This window comes from Dipodomys ordii, unplaced genomic scaffold (assembly GCF_000151885.1).
Source record: "Dipodomys ordii isolate 6190 unplaced genomic scaffold, Dord_2.0 Scaffold117, whole genome shotgun sequence".
NCBI classification, from domain to species: domain Eukaryota; kingdom Metazoa; phylum Chordata; class Mammalia; order Rodentia; family Heteromyidae; genus Dipodomys; species Dipodomys ordii.
The window spans coordinates 462,421-479,225 of NW_012267333.1; the positions used below are offsets into that span (position 1 = coordinate 462,421).

The following is a 16,805-nucleotide window of genomic DNA, read 5'->3' on the forward strand; positions in this document are numbered from 1 at the left end:
TTCTTTTTGCTTATGTGGTGCTGAGGAATCGAACCCAGGGCCTCAGGCATGCAAGGCAAGCACTCTACCACTGAGCCACCTTCCCAGCCCCAGAGAACTTTTTCTTTTTTTTTGTTGGTCGTGGGACTCTGAACTCTGGGCCTGGGCGTTGTCCCTCAGCTCTTCACCTCAAGGCTACCACTCTACCACCTGAGCCACAGCCCTACTTCCGGCTTTTTGTGCCTATGTGGTGCTGAGGAATTGAACCCAGGGCCTTGTGCATGCAAGGCAAGCACTCTACCACTGAGCCATCTTCCCAGCCCGAAGGCAGATATTTCTAAGGCTGTACTGGGGTATGAACTTATTTTGCAGGAAGGCACTCAACACTTCATCTTTAATTTTCAATCTTAATGATGAGCTCCTTAATTCTCATTCCTCCAGGCTGGGCTTGGAGTCCACAGGACCCCAGCTCTCCCTTAAGAACATTTAACCCTGGAATCAACTGGGAGCAGGAAGAAGAGCAAGATGATTACTGGATTCCTCACAAAGACTGTCAGGAACCTGCAAACGCCTGTCCTCTTGGGGAGACAGGTTCCTGTGTCTGTAGAAGCTGCTTGGTGGAATATTCTCACCTCCCACCTCATACCACCTTTGGGGGTGAGTATTGTCACCTAGTTCGGTTCAGAAAACTCATCTTGCCTCTGCTTTTAGTTGGAAGTGACCCAGTCTTTTTCTGAGCACTCACCCCAAACCACCAAGGCATATTCCATGTAATCGGATCTCTAGTCTGAAAGTTAAGTCAACAGAAAAGTCCTGCCATCCATATTGCAAAGGTAAAGCAACTCTCATCTCTCCTTGCTAAATAGAAAACACCAGATTGGGGACCAAAACATGTTTTATTGAGAACCTTTTACCAAATAAGCAAAGTAGGTAATGCCCTTGAAAGGACCCAGCTCCTGCACTGTCACAGTTCGGCCATGGGATCTTTGCTCCAAGCAGGGCAGTCGTACATCAGGGTCTTCATCTGAGAACTGAATCAGGGTCCCTCCAGGGCTTAAGACCCTCAGGCATTCTGACAGTAGCTGGTATGCCCCAGGGAGACCACCCCGAGCAACAGCGTCCCAGGTGCCCTTGTCCAACACTAGTTGGAAGGAACCCGAGGGAGCTATAGATGCCATGTTCTGGGCATCAGCATGCATGAAGCGGAGGCAAGAGGCAGGGTGCCCAGGGCGTAGGGGTGCTTGGTTTTGGCCACCCACTAGGAGGCCATTCATGTGGGCCACAGCCACAGCAGAGAAGTCTATACCTAGTACATCCACAGGGTGTGGGGATTTGGTATAGAGGCCCGCGCTGAGGCTAGAGGTCCCACAGCCCACATCCAGCACCCGCAGTGGGCCAGTGGCTCGGGCCTCTTGCAGCAGAGGCAGGAGAAGTTCCTGGATTTCCTCATATCCAAAGAACCAGTCGAAAGTGGGGACACCGGCCAGACGGGGCTGGGTGTGGAGCCGATCCCAGAGGCGGCGGTCTGCCAGGCAGCTACTGGCCAGAGAGCCTGTGGATGCAGGCGGAGGGTACCCGGTGCTGGGTTTCAACCTCGCCGCTGCAAAAAACGGCTCAAATGTACCCTAGGGTCCTAAGTCATGATTTCAGCGACAAGGAATAGTCACACCCGCTCCTCCCCCTCTCCCGCCCTGTCCCGCAGTCCCACCGTCCCTACCGGCCAACATCCGGCGCGCTCGGGCCAGAGTCGGCACTGGGAGCGGTGGGCGGAGCGCGGCCATCCGGAGGTGCCGGCAAGGTCGCGGCGCTGGCTCACGTGGCGGGGGTGGGGGGATGGCCCGCACAGCCTGCCCGGACCGAGCCTCGGGTGTAAAGGAGGCGGACACCGACCTGCGTGGACAGCCTTTATTGGCGGCAACAGTACCATGAAGGGAGGAAACACGTCAGCTCTCCATCACGGGGCGGCGACCGCAGACCTGGAACCAGAGAGAGGTGTGTGAGCCCCTCGCGGAAGGGGAACCGCCGCGCTTCACATGTTCCGCCTCGATCGGGGACGCATGTCCCGGCGCTTGAGGATAGAACCGGCGTACGAGAAGCCGCCGGCACCGAAGACATGACGCCGAGAGGGCTCGAGCCCTTTCCTTCTGCCTCCGTACATAACGGAGATCGGGACTGCACGCCCGCTCCCCGCCAAGAAATGGAGGGCTTGATGGATGCAGGCCGCCTCCCTTCACCCCCGGGACGACCGCTGCCGGCCGAGAAACCTCCAGAACACCACCCACTTACCAAGGATCCCTTCAAAAGGCTGCGGCTCGGCGCGAGGTCTCTTATATAGGCCCGTGGCACGCCCCCTTGCCCTGATTGGTCCGATGGATAGGGGGCGTGGTCTCGCGGACGTCGCGAAGAGCGGAAGTGCGGCCAGGAGTGAACCACGCTGCAATTATGGGTGCTCCGGGAGGAAAGATCAACCGGCCCCGAACGGTGACTGTCGGGGAAAGGGGGGCTGTTTGCGAATGTTTCCCCAAGCTTTTTCAGAGTCTTCTCCTCCTGCACTAGATCGATGGGAAACTGGGGCTGCCAAGTGTCAGAGGGAACCCGGGTGGCCGAACGCATCCTCAGCTGATTCCATGCTTCTACCCCTCCCCCCCCCGCGCTTTGTAGGAGTTGAAGAAGAAGCTGTTCAAGCGCCGGCGAGTTTTGAACCGGGAGCGAAGACTGAAGCGCAAGGTGGTTGGGGCGGTGATAGACGAAGGGCTGATCACGAGGCATCACCTCAAGAAGAGAGCGTGAGTGCCAGATCTTTTCCCTTGGTCCTCCCCATTGATTTCTTATTGTCCTCCCTGCTTTCCAAGCTCCAGAGCAGCCAAAACCTCCCCTGGCGTTTTCTTGAACGCTCATATTAATACAGAAAAAGTCTCAGCTGTGTTGGTTCCTAAACTATGCTAGCCGCTCACCACACCCGTCTTACAGCTTCTGCAGGATTGTCACTATCACATCTTGTACTAGGTATGTACATTCACTTAAGGTTTTTTTTTAAGTAAGCTTATTTTTCATACAGAAAAGTGCATCTGTAAGTGTACACAATTCTTTGAATTTTCCTAAAGGTACACACAGGATTTTACTTATGAATGTCAAGACTCTTGATTCTGGGGAAGAGTTTTCATTCGTTAATTAAAGTTTAGTTAAACTTTAATGTTTACTTAAGGATTTTAGGTAAGCAGGGTGCTGGTAGCTGAAGCCTGTAACCCCAGCTACTCAGGAGATGGACTCCAGTCAGGACTGGAACGTTAGTGAGACTCTTAGCTCCAATTAACATCAGGAAGATGGAAGGTGTGGTTCAAATGGTAGAGTGCTAGCCTTGAGGGAAAAAAGCTAAAGTCCCTAGAGGCTGTGTACCCACACAGAAGAAACAAAAAGGACTTCATGTAATAACCTTATCCTGAAGAGTATGTTGGTTGGAATTAAGTATGTTGGACTTGACTCACAACATGAAAGCCCACACTTCAAGACACTTAAGTTATTTGAAATCAAAGGCTCACTCTTGAAATCAAAGAATCACTCTTGTGACCTGGGTTGGTTCAAGTTGACCTGTGTATCCTTGTTTGCTATCTATTGTTCAGGTCCAGTGCTCGGGCCAACATTACTCTGTCTGGGAAGAAGCGCAGAAAACTCCTACAGCAGATCCGGCTTGCACAGAAAGAAAAAGCAGCTATGGAAGGTGAGACTGGGACACAGAGATGGAAGTGAAAGGAAAACAGGGTTTGTTTGGGTTCTTCAATGTTTCTTTCTTCCCTTTGTTCAGTGGAAGCCCCTTCAAAGCCAACCAGGACTAGTGAAGCACAGTGCAAACGACCAAAGAAGATAAAAGCCCCCCAGGATGTAGACATGGAGGACCTTGAAGGGGAGAGCTAAACTCCTCTACCTGGATATTCTCAGCTGAAGCCAGAAGGATTTGGTAGTTGCTTCAAAGGACTTTGGAGAAAGCATGAACCTCCTTCATTTTTCTCAGATTCCTCTTCTACAGTGGTCTGCTGACTTTCCCTAGAGGGATGTTAGGAGGGAAAAAGGCACAGAAGAAAGACTGGAGAGCATCCTCTCTAGCAATCAAATCCATTTGTAATAAAACCCTAGAGTTTGACTGAGGCATGTATGATTAAGTGTAGAGATAGAGATGGACTTTGAAAAGAGTGTAGGTGGAGATAGGCCAGAAGCAGGACGCACAGAATTTCCTTGAACAAAGGCAAATAAAAACCAGCCTCGCTTACTGGGTGCCAGTAGCTCACACCTGTAATCCTAGTTACTCTGGAGGCTGAGATCTGAGGATTACTGTTCAAAGCCAGCCCAGGGCAGGAAAGTCCATGAAACTCTAACCTCTAATAAACTATTCGGAAAAAGCTGGAAGTGGCACTCTGGCTCAAGTGGTGGAGTGCTGGCCTGGAGCACAAAGAGGCTTAGGGACAGTGCCCATGCCCTGAGTTCAAGCCCCAGAACTAGTAAAAAAAAACCCAGCCTCTCCAATGGCCCGGCCTCCCTAATGAGTGACACTCTAGCTTTCCATTTCTAACAAAAGTAGAGATTATTAGAGGGGAGGCAGGTGTGGATGCTGGTACCAGTCCTGCCCCTACCCCTGTGGTTTTGCCAGGTTGGGCAAATTACGTTACTTCACTTAATCTTGCTTCTTTGGTTTGATGTTTTTAATAAAATAAAGACCAAATGTTTCCCATTGTCCTTTTTTCTAGTGTTGGAGATCAAACCTAGGTGTTCATGCATGGTAATCAAGCGTTCTACCACTACAGAATCAGCTTCCATATTTCATCTCTAATTAGATACTGTTAATAGACAACTTTTGGGCTAGGAATATGACTTACTGGCAGAGTGCTTGCCTAGCATGCATAAGCCCTGGGTTTGATTCCTCAGTACCACATAAACAGAAAAACTCAAAAGTGGTGTTGTGGCTCAAGTGGTAGAGTACTAGCTTTGAGCAAAAGAAGCTCAGAACAGTGCCAAGGCCCTGAGGCAATCCCCAGAACTGGCCTTTTTTTTTTTTTTTTTTTTTTTTCTGTCAGCTGTGGATCTTGAACTCGGCATGGGTGCTGTCCCTGTGTTCTTCAGCTCAAGGCTAGTGCTCTATCACTTGAGCCACAATGCCACTTTTGGTTTTCTGGGACATAAGAGTCTCACAGACTGGGGCTTGGAAGGTGGCTCAGTGGTAGAGCGCATGCCTTGCATGCCAGAGGCACTGGGTTCGATTCCTCAGCACCACATAAGCAAAAAGGAAAAAAAAAAAAAGAGTCTCACAGACTTTCCTGCCCAGGCTGCCTTTGAACCATGATCCTCAGATCTCAGCCTTCTGAGTAGCTAGGATTACAGGCATGAGCTACCAACACCCAGCTGGGACCCAGTGCTTTATTAATGAAGCCAGGCTTTTTGCCTTTTGTTTTTCAAGTAGGGTCTCACTTTTTGCTGAGGCTAGCCTGAATGGTGATGCTCCTATTTATGCTTCCAGAGTAGCTGGGATGACAAGTGTGCCACCACACATTTCTTTATTTGGTGAGGTGGAGTTTCAAGAACTTTTTGTCAGAACGGTCCTGAAACGTCAATAGTAATCTCTAGACCTGCCCCCCATTGAACTCAGGGTCTCTAGCTGTTGCTCAGCTATTTGCTCACTGTTGTGGTTCTATCACTTGGGCCATTCCTCTAGTCCTCCACGGCAAGATTACTAAACAGCCATGTCCCAGTTTTTTGTTTTTTGTTTGTTTTTCCTGTCCTAGATAGAGCTTGAACTCAGGGCATGGGCACTGTTCTTGAGACTTATCTCTAGCAACAATATGGAAGTGAAGCTGTGGCTCAACATGGTTAGATCACTAGCCTTGAGCAAAAAAGCTTAGGAATGGAGTGCCCAGGCACTGAGTTCAATCCCCACAACTGATAAAAAAAAGTCTTGGATTTTCTTTCCTGGGCTGGGTTCAAACCATGATTCTCAGATCTACAAGCATGAACCACCAGTGCCTGGCTTCCTTTCATTACTTTTTACGTAATTGTTTTATTATTCTACATAATTATACATTAATAATCATTATTATTACTGTTATCTTTTTTGAGACAGAATCTCGCTATGTATGTATCCCAGAGAGTCCTGGAATTTGTGATCCTCCTGGGAGTTGGGATTGCAGACGTATACCAATATGCCTGGGTATCGATGTCTTTTGAAAAGCTCATGAGCTTCATTTTAGTAATTTTATCAGTATAAAAATAATGTTTAAGCTGGATGCTGGTGGCTCACCCCTGTAATCCTAGCTACTCAGGAGGCTGAGATTTGAGGATCATGGTTCAGAGGCAGCCCAGGCAAGAAAGACTGTGAAACTCTTATCTCCAATAAACCAACAAAAACCCGCAAGTGGCGCTGTGGCTCAAGTGGTAGAGCGCTAGCCTTGGGCTGAAGAGCTGAGGGACAGCGCTCAGCGCCAGAGTTCAAGCCCCATAATGGAAAAATGTTAAAAAAGAAAAAGAAATCTGGCTGGGACTGTGGCTTAATGGTAGAGTGCTTGCCTTGCATACATGAAGCCCTGGGTTCGATTCCTCACTACCACATACACAGAAAAAGCCGGAAGTGGTGCCTATGGGCAGAGTGCTAGCCTTGAGCAAAAGAAGCTCAAGGACAGTGCCCAGACCCTGAGTTCAAGCCTCAAGACTGGCAAAAAAAAAAAACAAAAACACACACACACACACACACACCAAACGTGAAATCCATGTGAATGTCACGCCAAGCCTCAATCTGTCAATGATCCTTTGGCGAGTGGGGTGGGAGGGACGTGTTGAGGGTCGGTCGACTTCCTGCTGTCATCAATGCGCTGCGGAACCCAAGTGCTCGGCTCAGGAACAACGTCGGTTTCGTTTTCCTGTGAAGCTTCCGCACTACTTTCTTTCGCGTCTCTCGTCAACGCGCATGCGCCGTCTGAGCTCCGCCGCTCCCGCCTCGGGCTTGGGGTAGGGCTCCGGGATGTCCGCGTTGTGCGACCCTCCCGGGGCCCCGGGGCCTCCCGGGCCTGCCCCCGCCACCCACGGTCCCGCGCCTCTCAGGTAGTCAGAGCCCTTGGTATCTTCCCCCACCGCGCGGCCCCGCGCCGATCCCCAGCCTTCTCGGTAGATACCCGGATCCTACCCCAAGAACTCGCGTCAGGGTTCTAAGAGATTCCGGTTCGCGTCCTCCCAGAACCTGGGGATTGCTTCTCTTAAAAACCCTGGGCTCCAGTGCCCGCCCTCCCAAGATCTTGGTCCTGCCTCTCCCTCCTCCCTATTGCTTACCTTCTCTTGGCTTTGCGGATAACAGAACTCTTGGGAACCTAAGTCATTCTATCCCTTTCAACCTGAAGGAACCCAGAAGGCCTTGATTTTCATAGACTGTGATAATCCAGGTGCAGAAACGTATTGAATGTTTCTGGTAGACTTTTCCCTTGCACTCTCTCCTCATCTTGGGGGTGGATTTTCTTTTATTTTGAGGAACCAGAGAGGAATGGCACAGAGGAATGAATGCACAGCCCCTAAAGGATGCTTTCTTTGACAGAAAAGGCAATTTGCCTCTTGCCTTCTAAGAAGGAACCCGTATGTTTTCAGAAGGGGAAGGTTGGAAGGCATTACTCTTGTCTGTGCTCTAGGACACTCGATTCTCAGGCACTTTGAAGGTGTTGGGTAGGTGGTGAGTAGCTAAGATTTTTGCACAATATGGAAAGAACAGGTGTTGGGAGGGAGAGCCTTTATTTAGTAAGGGGGTTAACGAGTTTCCATTGCACCGGATTCCAGGATGCTTTTGTTGTGCAGGGGAGTGAGACACAAAATGTATTTACTCAATTCAACAAAAATTTACACCTCCTGTACTGGACCAGCACTTCAATAAAAGGGGATTTAGTGTTGAAAAGTGTAAGGGAATCGTTCCTATCCTTTTGGAGTGTATAGTCTGATCACTTAATTTTGATTACCTTATCTTTAGAGTCGATCATAATTGTGCTTCTTTATTGAGCTGTTGTCTGGATTGAAATAATACATGTAAAATAATTTAAAGAGGATCTGTCCTGGCTAGGGGTGTAGCTCAGGGCAGAACATATGCTTAGCATGTGTGAAGCCTGGGTTCAAGCTTTGATGCCCCCCCCCCCAAAAAAAAACAAACAAACAAGGTAGCTGGTCTTTTTGTGTGTCTTATTCGGCATTTTGGTTCACAATTGGCACTCTACACTTGAGCCACAGCTCCAGATCAGCTTTTTTTTTTTTTTTTTTTTGCTTGTTAACTGAAGATAGTCTCTTGGACTTTTCTACCAGTGGTGCTTGAAGTCAGAGCTGACAGTTTTAAGTTATTGACTGCTAGTATTTTTGTTATGGAAAGAAAATGAGCATTTATTGAGTGATAGCTAATGTGATACATGTTTCATAAGTTCTTGTGAAGAAGGTACAATTTATTTTCCTTGTTTTATATAGAAACTTAAACTCACAGAAGGCCTGTAACTTACCTAATCTCTCCCAGTGCTCTAAGTCTGCTTTTTTTTTTTTTTTTTTTTGCTTCCTTGTAGTGCTCAGGAGCTGTCCCAGGAAATCAAGGCTTTTCTCACTGGTGTAGATCCCATCCTGGGTCACCAACTCTCAGCCCGGGAACATGCTCGCTGTAGTCTTCTGCTGCTGCGCTGTTTGCCACCTGCTCGGGCTGCTGTGCTGGACCACTTAAGAGGTGTTTTTGATGAGAGTGTCCGGGCCCATCTAGCTGCCCTAGATGAAAGCCCTGTGGCTGGTCCTCCTCACCTCCGTCCACCTCCACCTTCCCACGTCCCTGCTGGGGGACCAGGTCTAGAGGATGTGATACAGGAAGTACAGCAGGTGCTGTCTGAGTTTATCCGTGCCAATCCAAAGGCCTGGGCACCTGTGATTAGCGCATGGTCTATTGACCTCATGGGTCAACTGAGCAGTACCTATTCAGGCCAACATCAGCGTGTTCCCCATGCTACTGGCTCTCTCAATGAACTGCTGCAGCTCTGGATGGGTTGTAGGGCCACCCGTACGTTAATGGACATCTATGTGCAGTGCCTCTCAGCTCTCATTGGTAGCTGCCCAGATGCTTGTGTGGATGCCTTGCTAGACACTTCAGTCCAGCATTCCCCACACTTTGACTGGGTTGTGGCACATATTGGCTCCTCCTTTCCTGGCACTATCATCTCTCGAGTCCTTTCCTGTGGGCTTAAGGACTTCTGTGTCCATGGTGGGGCTGGAGGTGGAGCTGGTGGTGGCGGTGGAAGTTCTTCTCAGGCTCCGTCCACAGATCCATTCCCTGGCTCTCCTGTCCTCCCTGGGGAGAAACGGGTGCCCAAGATTGCCTCAGTTGTAGGCATTCTAGGGCACCTGGCCTCCCGCCATGGAGACAGCATCAGACGGGAGCTCCTGAGAATGTTCCATGATAGCCTGGCAGGGGGCACCGGAGGCCGGAGCGGGGACCCTTCCCTTCAGGCTACAGTTCCCTTCCTACTGCAGCTGGCAGTCATGTCACCAGCTCTACTTGGCACGGTCTCTGGAGAACTTGTGGATTGCCTCAAGCCCCCAGCTGTGCTGAGCCAGCTGCAACAACACCTGCAGGGATTCCCCCGAGAGGAGCTGGACAACATGCTCAATCTGGCTGTGCACCTGGTGAGCCAGGCCTCAGGTGCAGGTGCCTACCGCCTGCTGCAGTTCCTGGTGGACACAGCAATGCCTGCTTCAGTCATCACCACCCAGGGCCTGGCTGTACCAGACACTGTGCGAGAAGCCTGTGACCGACTGATCCAGCTGCTGCTGCTGCACCTGCAAAAGCTGGTTCATCACCGGGGTGGATCTCCCGGGGAAGGGGTGCTGGGCCCCCCCCCACCTCCCCGTCCAGTGCCCTTTCTGGATGCACTAAAAAACCACGTTGGAGAGCTGTGTGGAGAGACATTGCGGCTAGAACGGAAGCGCTTCCTCTGGCAGCACCAGCTTTTAGGCCTGCTTTCTGTCTATACCCGGCCCAGTTGCGGACCTGAGGCGTTGGGCCATCTACTAAGCAGAGCCCGAAGCCCTGAAGAATTGAGTTTGGCAACCCAATTATATGCAGGGCTGGTGGTCAGTCTCTCTGGCCTCCTCCCCCTGGCTTTTCGAAGCTGCCTGGCTCGGGTGCATGCAGGGACTTTACAACCTCCCTTCACATCCCGTTTCCTGCGCAACTTGGCACTGCTAGTGGGCTGGGAACAGCAAGGTGGTGAAGGCTCTGCCACCCTAGGGGCTCGCTTTGGAGAGTCTGCCTCAGCCCATCTGTCTGACCTGGCTCCTCTCTTGCTACATCCTGAGGAAGAAGTAGCTGAAGCTGCAGCTTCCCTCTTGGCCATCTGCCCCTTTCCTCTGGAAGCCCTGTCTCCCTCCCAACTCCTGGGATTGGTCAGAGCTGGGGTGCACCGCTTCTTTGCCTCTCTGAGGCTACATGGCCCCCCAGGTGTGGCCTCTGCCTCTCATCTCCTCACCCGCCTTTCTCAGACTTCCCCAGCTGGGCTCAAGGCTGTCTTGCAGCTACTAGTTGAGGGAGCCTTACATCGAGGCAACACAGAACTGTTTGGAGGGGAAGTGGACGAGGACAATGAAAACCTCTCACTTGTTTCAGCTCCTTTGGCATCGGCCTCCCTGTTGGACACAAACCGGCGGCACACTGCAGCTGTGCCAGGGCCTGGAGGGATCTGGTCTGTTTTCCACGCTGGAGTCATTGGTCGTGGCTTAAAACCACCAAAGCTTACGCAGTCTCGAAACCAGCAGGAGGTGATTTATAACACCCAGAGCCTTCTCAGCCTCTTGGTGCACTGCTGTTCTGCCTCCGGGAGCGCTGAATGTGGGGGTTGCTGGAGTGCGTCTACCCTCAGTCCAGAGGCAGCCAAAGCAGTTGCAGTGACCCTGGTGGAAAGTGTGTGTCCAGATGCGGCTGGGGCAGAGCTGGCCTGGCCCCCAGAGGAGCACGCCCGGGCCACTGTGGAGCGGGATCTCCGCATTGGCCGACGCTTCCGAGAACAGCCTCTGCTCTTCGAGCTGTTAAAGCTGGTCGCAGCTGCTCCCCCGGCCCTGTGCTACTGCTCTGTGCTGCTGCGGGGGCTGCTGGCCGCCCTGTTGGGCCATTGGGAAGCCTCCCGCCACCCTGACACGGCTCACTCCCCCTGGCACCTGGAGGCATCCTGCACCCTGGTGGCTGTCATGGCCGAGGGAAGCCTCTTACCACCTGCCCTGGGTAATATGCACGAAGTATTTAGCCAGCTGGCCCCTTTTGAAGTGCGCCTGTTGCTGCTCAGTGTCTGGGGCTTTCTCCGGGAGCACGGGCCCCTGCCCCAGAAGTTCATCTTCCAGTCTGAGCGCGGCCGCTTCATCCGGGACTTCTCTAGGGAGGGTGGGGGCGAGGGCGGCCCGCACCTGGCAGTGCTCCACAGCGTGCTCCACCGCAACGTCGATCGCCTGGGCCTCTTCTCCGGCCGTTTCCAGGCACCCTCACCACCCACCCTCCTTCGGCAGGGGACCTAACCTCCCCCCCGCACCCCGCACCAGACGCCCACGGAGGTTGAACAGTGAGAGAAGAGACTTAAAGAGCTGTGCCACAGGAGGGTTCATGTCTACATCCTTAGCTTCATAAGTGCTGTCACTTTTCCCCCACCCTACTTTTTTTCTAAATAAAATTTGCCGAGTTGAGACGAACAGTCCAGTGTTTGTGCCTAAGGTGGGGAGCTGGAGAAATCTTGACAGCGCTGAGCGCCCCGCCCCGCCCCGCCCCGCCCCGCCCCGCCTCGGGAGCAGGTAAGGTGTGTGGTCTGCGGATAGGACGGACGGTCGGCCCCTCTTTGCATTCGCCAATCAGGAGGCCGGAAGGGGAGGGCACTATGATACGTGGCCCTGCGTGCGCAGGGGCGGGGCCGCTCGGGGTCAAGGAGCAAACCGGGCACAAGATGGCGGCGGTAGCGGCAGTGGCGGCGCGTAGGAGGCGGTGAGGAGTCCGGAACCCGGGGGGCGCACCCGGATGCCCCTAACTCCCCAGACCCCGTATCGCTCCCTTCCTTACACCCTGTCTGCCACCCTGCTCCCCCTGACCTCGCGCAGACCCTTTGTTCCTCGAGGCGGCCTCAGGCTCCTCCAGCCCCCCGCGTCGTGGTGGCCTGGCCCCGGGGGCTCCTGGTCCAGCCCCGGAGTTCAAAAAGGCCGCACCTGCGCGCTCTTCTCGGCCTGGGCCTCTCTCCCCGGCGGTTCGCGCCGCCTTCTTCCCGCAGTAGCTGGGTCGTCGGGGGAGGCTAGGGTGGGGGTGCGGGGGACACACGCACTCCCGTTCCAGGCAAAGCCGCCTGTTGCCTTAGGGCCCTTTAGCCGGGCTGGAAGCTCGCGTCCGCCTCGCCCCGGGCTCTGCCCGGGCTCCATCCCTACTATTGTTATCTTCACGTGAGCACCAGCCCTGGCTAGTGTTCACTTTGGCTGGGGTAGGATCTGTAAGTTCAGAGTCTGCATGGATGATGTTGCTCAAACACGACACGTAATCGAATGGTCTAGTCCTTGCTCTGAAGTTTTAAGTACCGGGGGCAGAAGGGGAAAGGGTTGGAAACACATCAGCTCCACAAAGCGTTTACCTAACGGATATACGGGGGAAGAATGGATCATAAACTTAAGCTCTGGGAAGCCTGAGACAATAAACAGGTCTTACTTGCCCTGCAGCTCATGCCTGACTTTTTAGCTTATGAACTCTTCTTGTTTAGTGGTGCTCAGAGCATCCCTGGATTCCTAGCTCCTTTCGACAGAGCATAATTAAAAGATATCTAGAAATCCTATTCTCTGCTAAGTGCAGGTATGAATCAAGCCTGTCCATCTTGCTTCTCAGAAAGCTGAGATCTGAGGTCAAGGTTCAAAGCCATCCTAGGCAGGAAAGTTCATGAGATTCTTATTTCCAATGAACCAACAAAAAGCCAGAAGTGGAGTTGGGACTCAGTTGGTACAGCTACCAGGCCCTGAGTTCAAGCCCCAGTGCTGGCACAAATCAATAAAATTTGATTCCCCATGGTCATTCCTCCAACTCTAAATACTGCACAGAGTATTTGACTTAACACTGTTGCTTAGGGAAGGATGAATATGGACTCAGTGGTCCAAGATGCTTACTGTAGCCATTCTTCAAGAACTCCGCCACATGCCCTTGCCTGAATTTTCTGATAGCATTTATTTTGTTCATTTTGCTGATACAAACCTTGCCTTTTTTCTCACTGGTCTGCTGTGGAGTGCTCACTTGGTAGCCTTGTGGCCCTAGAAAGCTTAGATATGTTCTATGATCTCCTTTCTAGTAATTTTCTTATTTAAATTTTTTTTTTTTGCCATGGTGCAGGCGAGGCAAGTGATTACCACTGAGTACTCTGGTGAATTTTTAAAATTGTTAGCTTATAAACAGATACAGGGCTGGGAAGGTAGCTCAGTGGTAGAGTGCTTGCCTTGCATGCATGCGGCCCAGTGTTCAATTCTCAGCACCACATAAGTAGAAGAGGCCGGAAGTGGCACTGTGGCTGAGGTGTTAGAGTGCTAACTTTGAGCTGAAGAGCTGAGGGACAGCGCCCAGGCCCAGAGTTCAGGCCCCATGTCTGACCGGAAAAAAAAAAAAGATACAAAGGCTAGATCCAATGTGTATAGTAGGTCCGTCCTGTCTTTAGTAATTCTATTACAAATTGCAAAGGTTTTTTTGTTTTTGTTTTTTGTCGGTTGTGGGGTTTGAACTCTGGTCTTGGGCACTATCTTGAGCTCTTCAGCTCAAGACGAACACTCTACCACTTGAGCTACAGTGCCACTTCCGACAAATTGCAAAGTTTAATTGCCAAGAAGAAATCTGTGTCCCTCTTCTCTACCTCTCCACTTTGGAATCTTCTCTAGCAAGTGCTCCTATACTACTCATATAATAAGAGTTACCAGCTGGCCAAGTGCCAGTTGCTCATACCTGTTATCCTAACTACTCAGGAGGCTGAGATCTGAGAATGACGGTACAAAGCCAAAGCCAGCCTAGACAGGAAAGTCTGAGATTTTTAAAAAAAAATTTTTTTATTGTAAAAATATTGTACAGAGGGGTTACAGTTACATGAGTAAGGTAATGAGTACATTTCCTATCGAGCATTGTTACGTCCTCCAATATATGTATATATGTGTGTACACACATATGTATACACACATATATGTATATTTATTTATTTAGCCAGTCCTGGGGCTTGAACTCAGGGCCTGTCCCTGAGCTTCTTTTTTTTTTTTTTTTTGTCGGTCGTGGGTCTTGAACTCTGGGCCTGGGCGCTGTCCCTCAGCTCTTCAGCTCAGGGTGAGCGCTCTACCACTTGAGCTACAGCGCCACTTCCGGTTTTCTGGTGGTTTATTGGAGATAGGAGTCTCACGGTCTCTCCTGCCCGGGCTGGCTTTGAACAGCGATCCTCAGATCTCAGCCTCCTGAGTAGCTAGGATTACAGGCGTGAGCCACCAGCGCCCGGCTCCTGAGCTTCTTTTTGCTCAAGGCTAGCACTCTACCACTTGTGCCATAGCACCACTTCCAGCTTTTCCTGTGTATATGGCACTGAGGAATCAAACCCAGGGCTTCATGCTTGCTAGTTAAGCACTCTACCACTAAGTCATCAGCTCAAGGCTAGCACTCTAATACTTGAGCCATAACACCACTTCCAGCTTTTTCTGCTTATGTGGTGCTGAGGAATCAAACCCAGGGCCGCTTGCGTGCAAGGCAAGCGCTCTACCACTGAGCTACCTTCCCAGCCCTCTGTGAGACTCTTTATCTCCACTAAAACTAAAAACTACCAAAAAGATAGAAAGTAGAGTTGTGGCTCAAGTGGTAGAGTGCTAGCCTTGAACAAAAGAAGCTCAGGGATAGTGCCCAGGCTCTGAGTTTTAAGCCCCTGGCCTGACCCCCCCCCACACACACACACACAACAAAAATACTGAAAGAATGCTGGAAGCCAATGGCTTATGCCTGTAATCCTAGCTACTCAGGAGGCTGAGATCTGAGGATCACAGGTCAAAGCCAGCCCAGGCAGAAAAGTCTGTGAGACTCTTATCTCCAATAAACCACTAGAAAACTGGAAGTGGCGCTGTGACTCAAGCGGTAGAGCTCTCCTTGAGCTAAAGAGCTCAGGGACAGCGCCTAGGCCCACAACTGACAAAAAAAATAGTGAAAAGGAAAAAGCTGGCTTCAGTGGTACATACCTGTAATACCAGCACTCTGGAGGCTAAGGCAGGAGGATTGTGAGTCCAAGGCCAGACTTGATTATATACTGATACATAGGTCTATATCTTTTTTTGGGGGGGGCGGTCTGGTCAAGGGGCCTGAACTCTGGGCCTGGGCGCTGTCCCTCAGCTCAAGGCTAGCACTCTACCACTTGAGCCACAGCGCCACTTCCGGCTTTTTTTGTTTTGCTTAGGTGGTGCTGAGGAATCGAACCCAGGGCCTCATGCATGCAAGGCAAGCGCTCTACCACTGAGCCACCTTCCCAGCCCTATATCTATTTTTTTTTTAGTGTGTGTGTGTGTGTGTGTATGTGTGTGTGTGTGTCCTGGGGTTTGAACTCAGGGCCTGGGCCTTGCTGTCCCTGAACTGTTTACTTCAAGGCTAGCTCTCTGCCACTTTGAGCCGTAGTAGCTCTACTTCTGGTTTTCTGGTAGTTATTTGGACATAAGAATCTCATGGACTTTCCTGCCTGAGCTGGGCTGGCTTTGAACTGTGATTCTCAGATTTCATTTTTTTTTTTTTTTTTGGTTGGCCATGGGGCTTGAACTTTGGGCCTGGGCGCTGTCCCTGCGCTCTTCATCTCAAGGCAAGCGCTCTACCGCTTGAGCCACAGCACCACTTCTGGTTTTCTAGTGGTTTATTGGAGATAAGAGTCACCTGGACTTTCCTGCCTAGGCTGGCTTTGAACCTCGATCCTCAGATCTCAGCCTCCTGAGTAGCTAGGGTTACAGGTGTGAGCCACTGGTGCCCGGCTTATTTTTTTTTTTTTCTATATATTTTTGAAATGGGAAAAGTTTCACTATGTTGCCCAGTTGGGCCTTGAACTCTTAGGCTCAAGCAGTCATCCTGCCTCAGTTTCTCAAATAGCTGTGAACTACAGATAACACTTTATCATTTAAAGAGCTTTCAAACAGATACCCAGACCCTATCCCAGTCCTATTAAATCATGTTTTTAGAGGTTGAGACTAGAGCATTAATACTTTATAAATTGCTGGTAGAGTCCAAAGTTAGGGATATAATACAGCCAAGCCCCCATGGCCGTGTTATAGGTCATTAGAGTTATAGCTCTTGCTCTTTTCAGCCCTGGATGGTGATGCAAAAGTAGACATGGGGGCTAGGAAGGTGGTTCAGTGGTAGTGTTAGTCTCACATGCATGATGGCCTGAGTTCGATTCCTCAGCAACACATAAGCAAAAAAAAGTCAGAAGTTGCACAGTGACTCAAGTGTTAGAGCGTTAGCCTTGAGCTGAAGAGCTGAGGAACAGTGCCCAGGCCCCACGACCGACAGAAGAAAAAAAAGTTGACACGGGAGGAATACTGTGGGAGTTAGGGTCCTTAGGAAATGTGACCTGCAGGCTGGGTAAGGTTGCATCTTTAACTTTATAATTGTAGCTCGAGCCATGCTCATTCATGAAAGGCACAGTTTTCTTTGTTTCTCAGATCCACACATATGGTACCTCCATTTCCTCCGGGATTAGCTGTTATTTTTCTTCTTGAGAGGCTGATGTAACCAGTCAATACCAGGACCTCTGAAGACCAAAGTTATTTGTTCCCTTCCTCTTTTCTTTTCTTTT

General features: G+C 50.9%; 4 protein-coding genes across 6 annotated transcripts in view; 3 read left to right on the top strand and 1 right to left on the bottom strand.

Annotated features, from left to right (window-relative positions):
- Positions 1 to 856: 856 nt before the first annotated feature.
- Positions 857 to 2,284, bottom strand: Mettl12 (methyltransferase like 12). Of its 2 annotated transcripts, XM_013029306.1 has the most exons (3): positions 2,266 to 2,284; positions 1,697 to 1,955; positions 857 to 1,579 (listed from the first exon to the last, which is right to left on the bottom strand). In XM_013029306.1, the coding sequence occupies exons 2-3, from the start codon at positions 1,758 to 1,760 to the stop codon at positions 876 to 878; spliced, it is 768 nt and encodes a 255-aa protein (XP_012884760.1). In that variant the 5' UTR covers positions 1,761 to 1,955; positions 2,266 to 2,284; the 3' UTR covers positions 857 to 875. The 2 variants fall into 2 exon arrangements, with proteins under 2 accessions (XP_012884760.1, XP_012884759.1); XM_013029305.1 differs by lacking the exon at positions 2,266 to 2,284 and having other exon boundaries at positions 1,697 to 2,182.
- Positions 2,285 to 2,385: 101 nt separating this feature from the next.
- Positions 2,386 to 4,117, top strand: LOC105995551 (chromosome unknown open reading frame, human C11orf98). The gene is made up of 4 exons (XM_013029307.1): positions 2,386 to 2,460; positions 2,641 to 2,765; positions 3,600 to 3,697; positions 3,782 to 4,117. Exons 1-4 carry the CDS (start codon positions 2,422 to 2,424, stop codon positions 3,889 to 3,891), a joined length of 372 nt encoding a protein of 123 aa, XP_012884761.1. The 5' UTR covers positions 2,386 to 2,421; the 3' UTR covers positions 3,892 to 4,117.
- Positions 4,118 to 6,898: 2,781 nt separating this feature from the next.
- Positions 6,899 to 11,688, top strand: Ints5 (integrator complex subunit 5). Its single transcript, XM_013029298.1, has 2 exons — positions 6,899 to 7,059; positions 8,541 to 11,688. The coding sequence occupies exons 1-2, from the start codon at positions 6,980 to 6,982 to the stop codon at positions 11,518 to 11,520; spliced, it is 3,060 nt and encodes a 1,019-aa protein (XP_012884752.1). The 5' UTR covers positions 6,899 to 6,979; the 3' UTR covers positions 11,521 to 11,688.
- A 222-nt stretch (positions 11,689 to 11,910) lies between these two features.
- The window catches only part of Ganab (glucosidase, alpha; neutral AB), a 21,699-nt gene continuing 16,804 nt past the window's right edge, over positions 11,911 to 16,805 (top strand). For both annotated transcript variants that reach the window (XM_013029259.1, XM_013029260.1), the window contains exon 1: positions 11,911 to 11,977. In XM_013029259.1, the coding sequence (XP_012884713.1) occupies positions 11,940 to 11,977 (38 nt within the window). In that variant the 5' untranslated portion in view covers positions 11,911 to 11,939. The remainder of the gene's footprint in view (positions 11,978 to 16,805) is intronic.

Bases quoted from the DNA above. Each gene is read 5' to 3' on its own strand.
- LOC105995551 (XM_013029307.1), top strand. From the start codon at position 2,422: ATGGGTGCTCCGGGAGGAAAGATCAACCGGCCCCGAACG. The intron at 2,461-2,640 runs GTGACTGTCGGG...CGCGCTTTGTAG, and splicing joins AGATCAACCGGCCCCGAACG to GAGTTGAAGAAGAAGCTGTT. The intron at 2,766-3,599 runs GTGAGTGCCAGA...TCTATTGTTCAG, and splicing joins CATCACCTCAAGAAGAGAGC to GTCCAGTGCTCGGGCCAACA.
- Mettl12 (XM_013029306.1), bottom strand. From the start codon at position 1,760: ATGGCCGCGCTCCGCCCACCGCTCCCAGTGCCGACTCTGGCCCGAGCG. The intron at 1,580-1,696 runs GTAGGGACGGTG...CGTTTTTTGCAG, and splicing joins AGCGCGCCGGATGTTGGCCG to CGGCGAGGTTGAAACCCAGC.
- Ints5 (XM_013029298.1), top strand. From the start codon at position 6,980: ATGTCCGCGTTGTGCGACCCTCCCGGGGCCCCGGGGCCTCCCGGGCCT. The intron at 7,060-8,540 runs GTAGTCAGAGCC...GCTTCCTTGTAG, and splicing joins CACGGTCCCGCGCCTCTCAG to TGCTCAGGAGCTGTCCCAGG.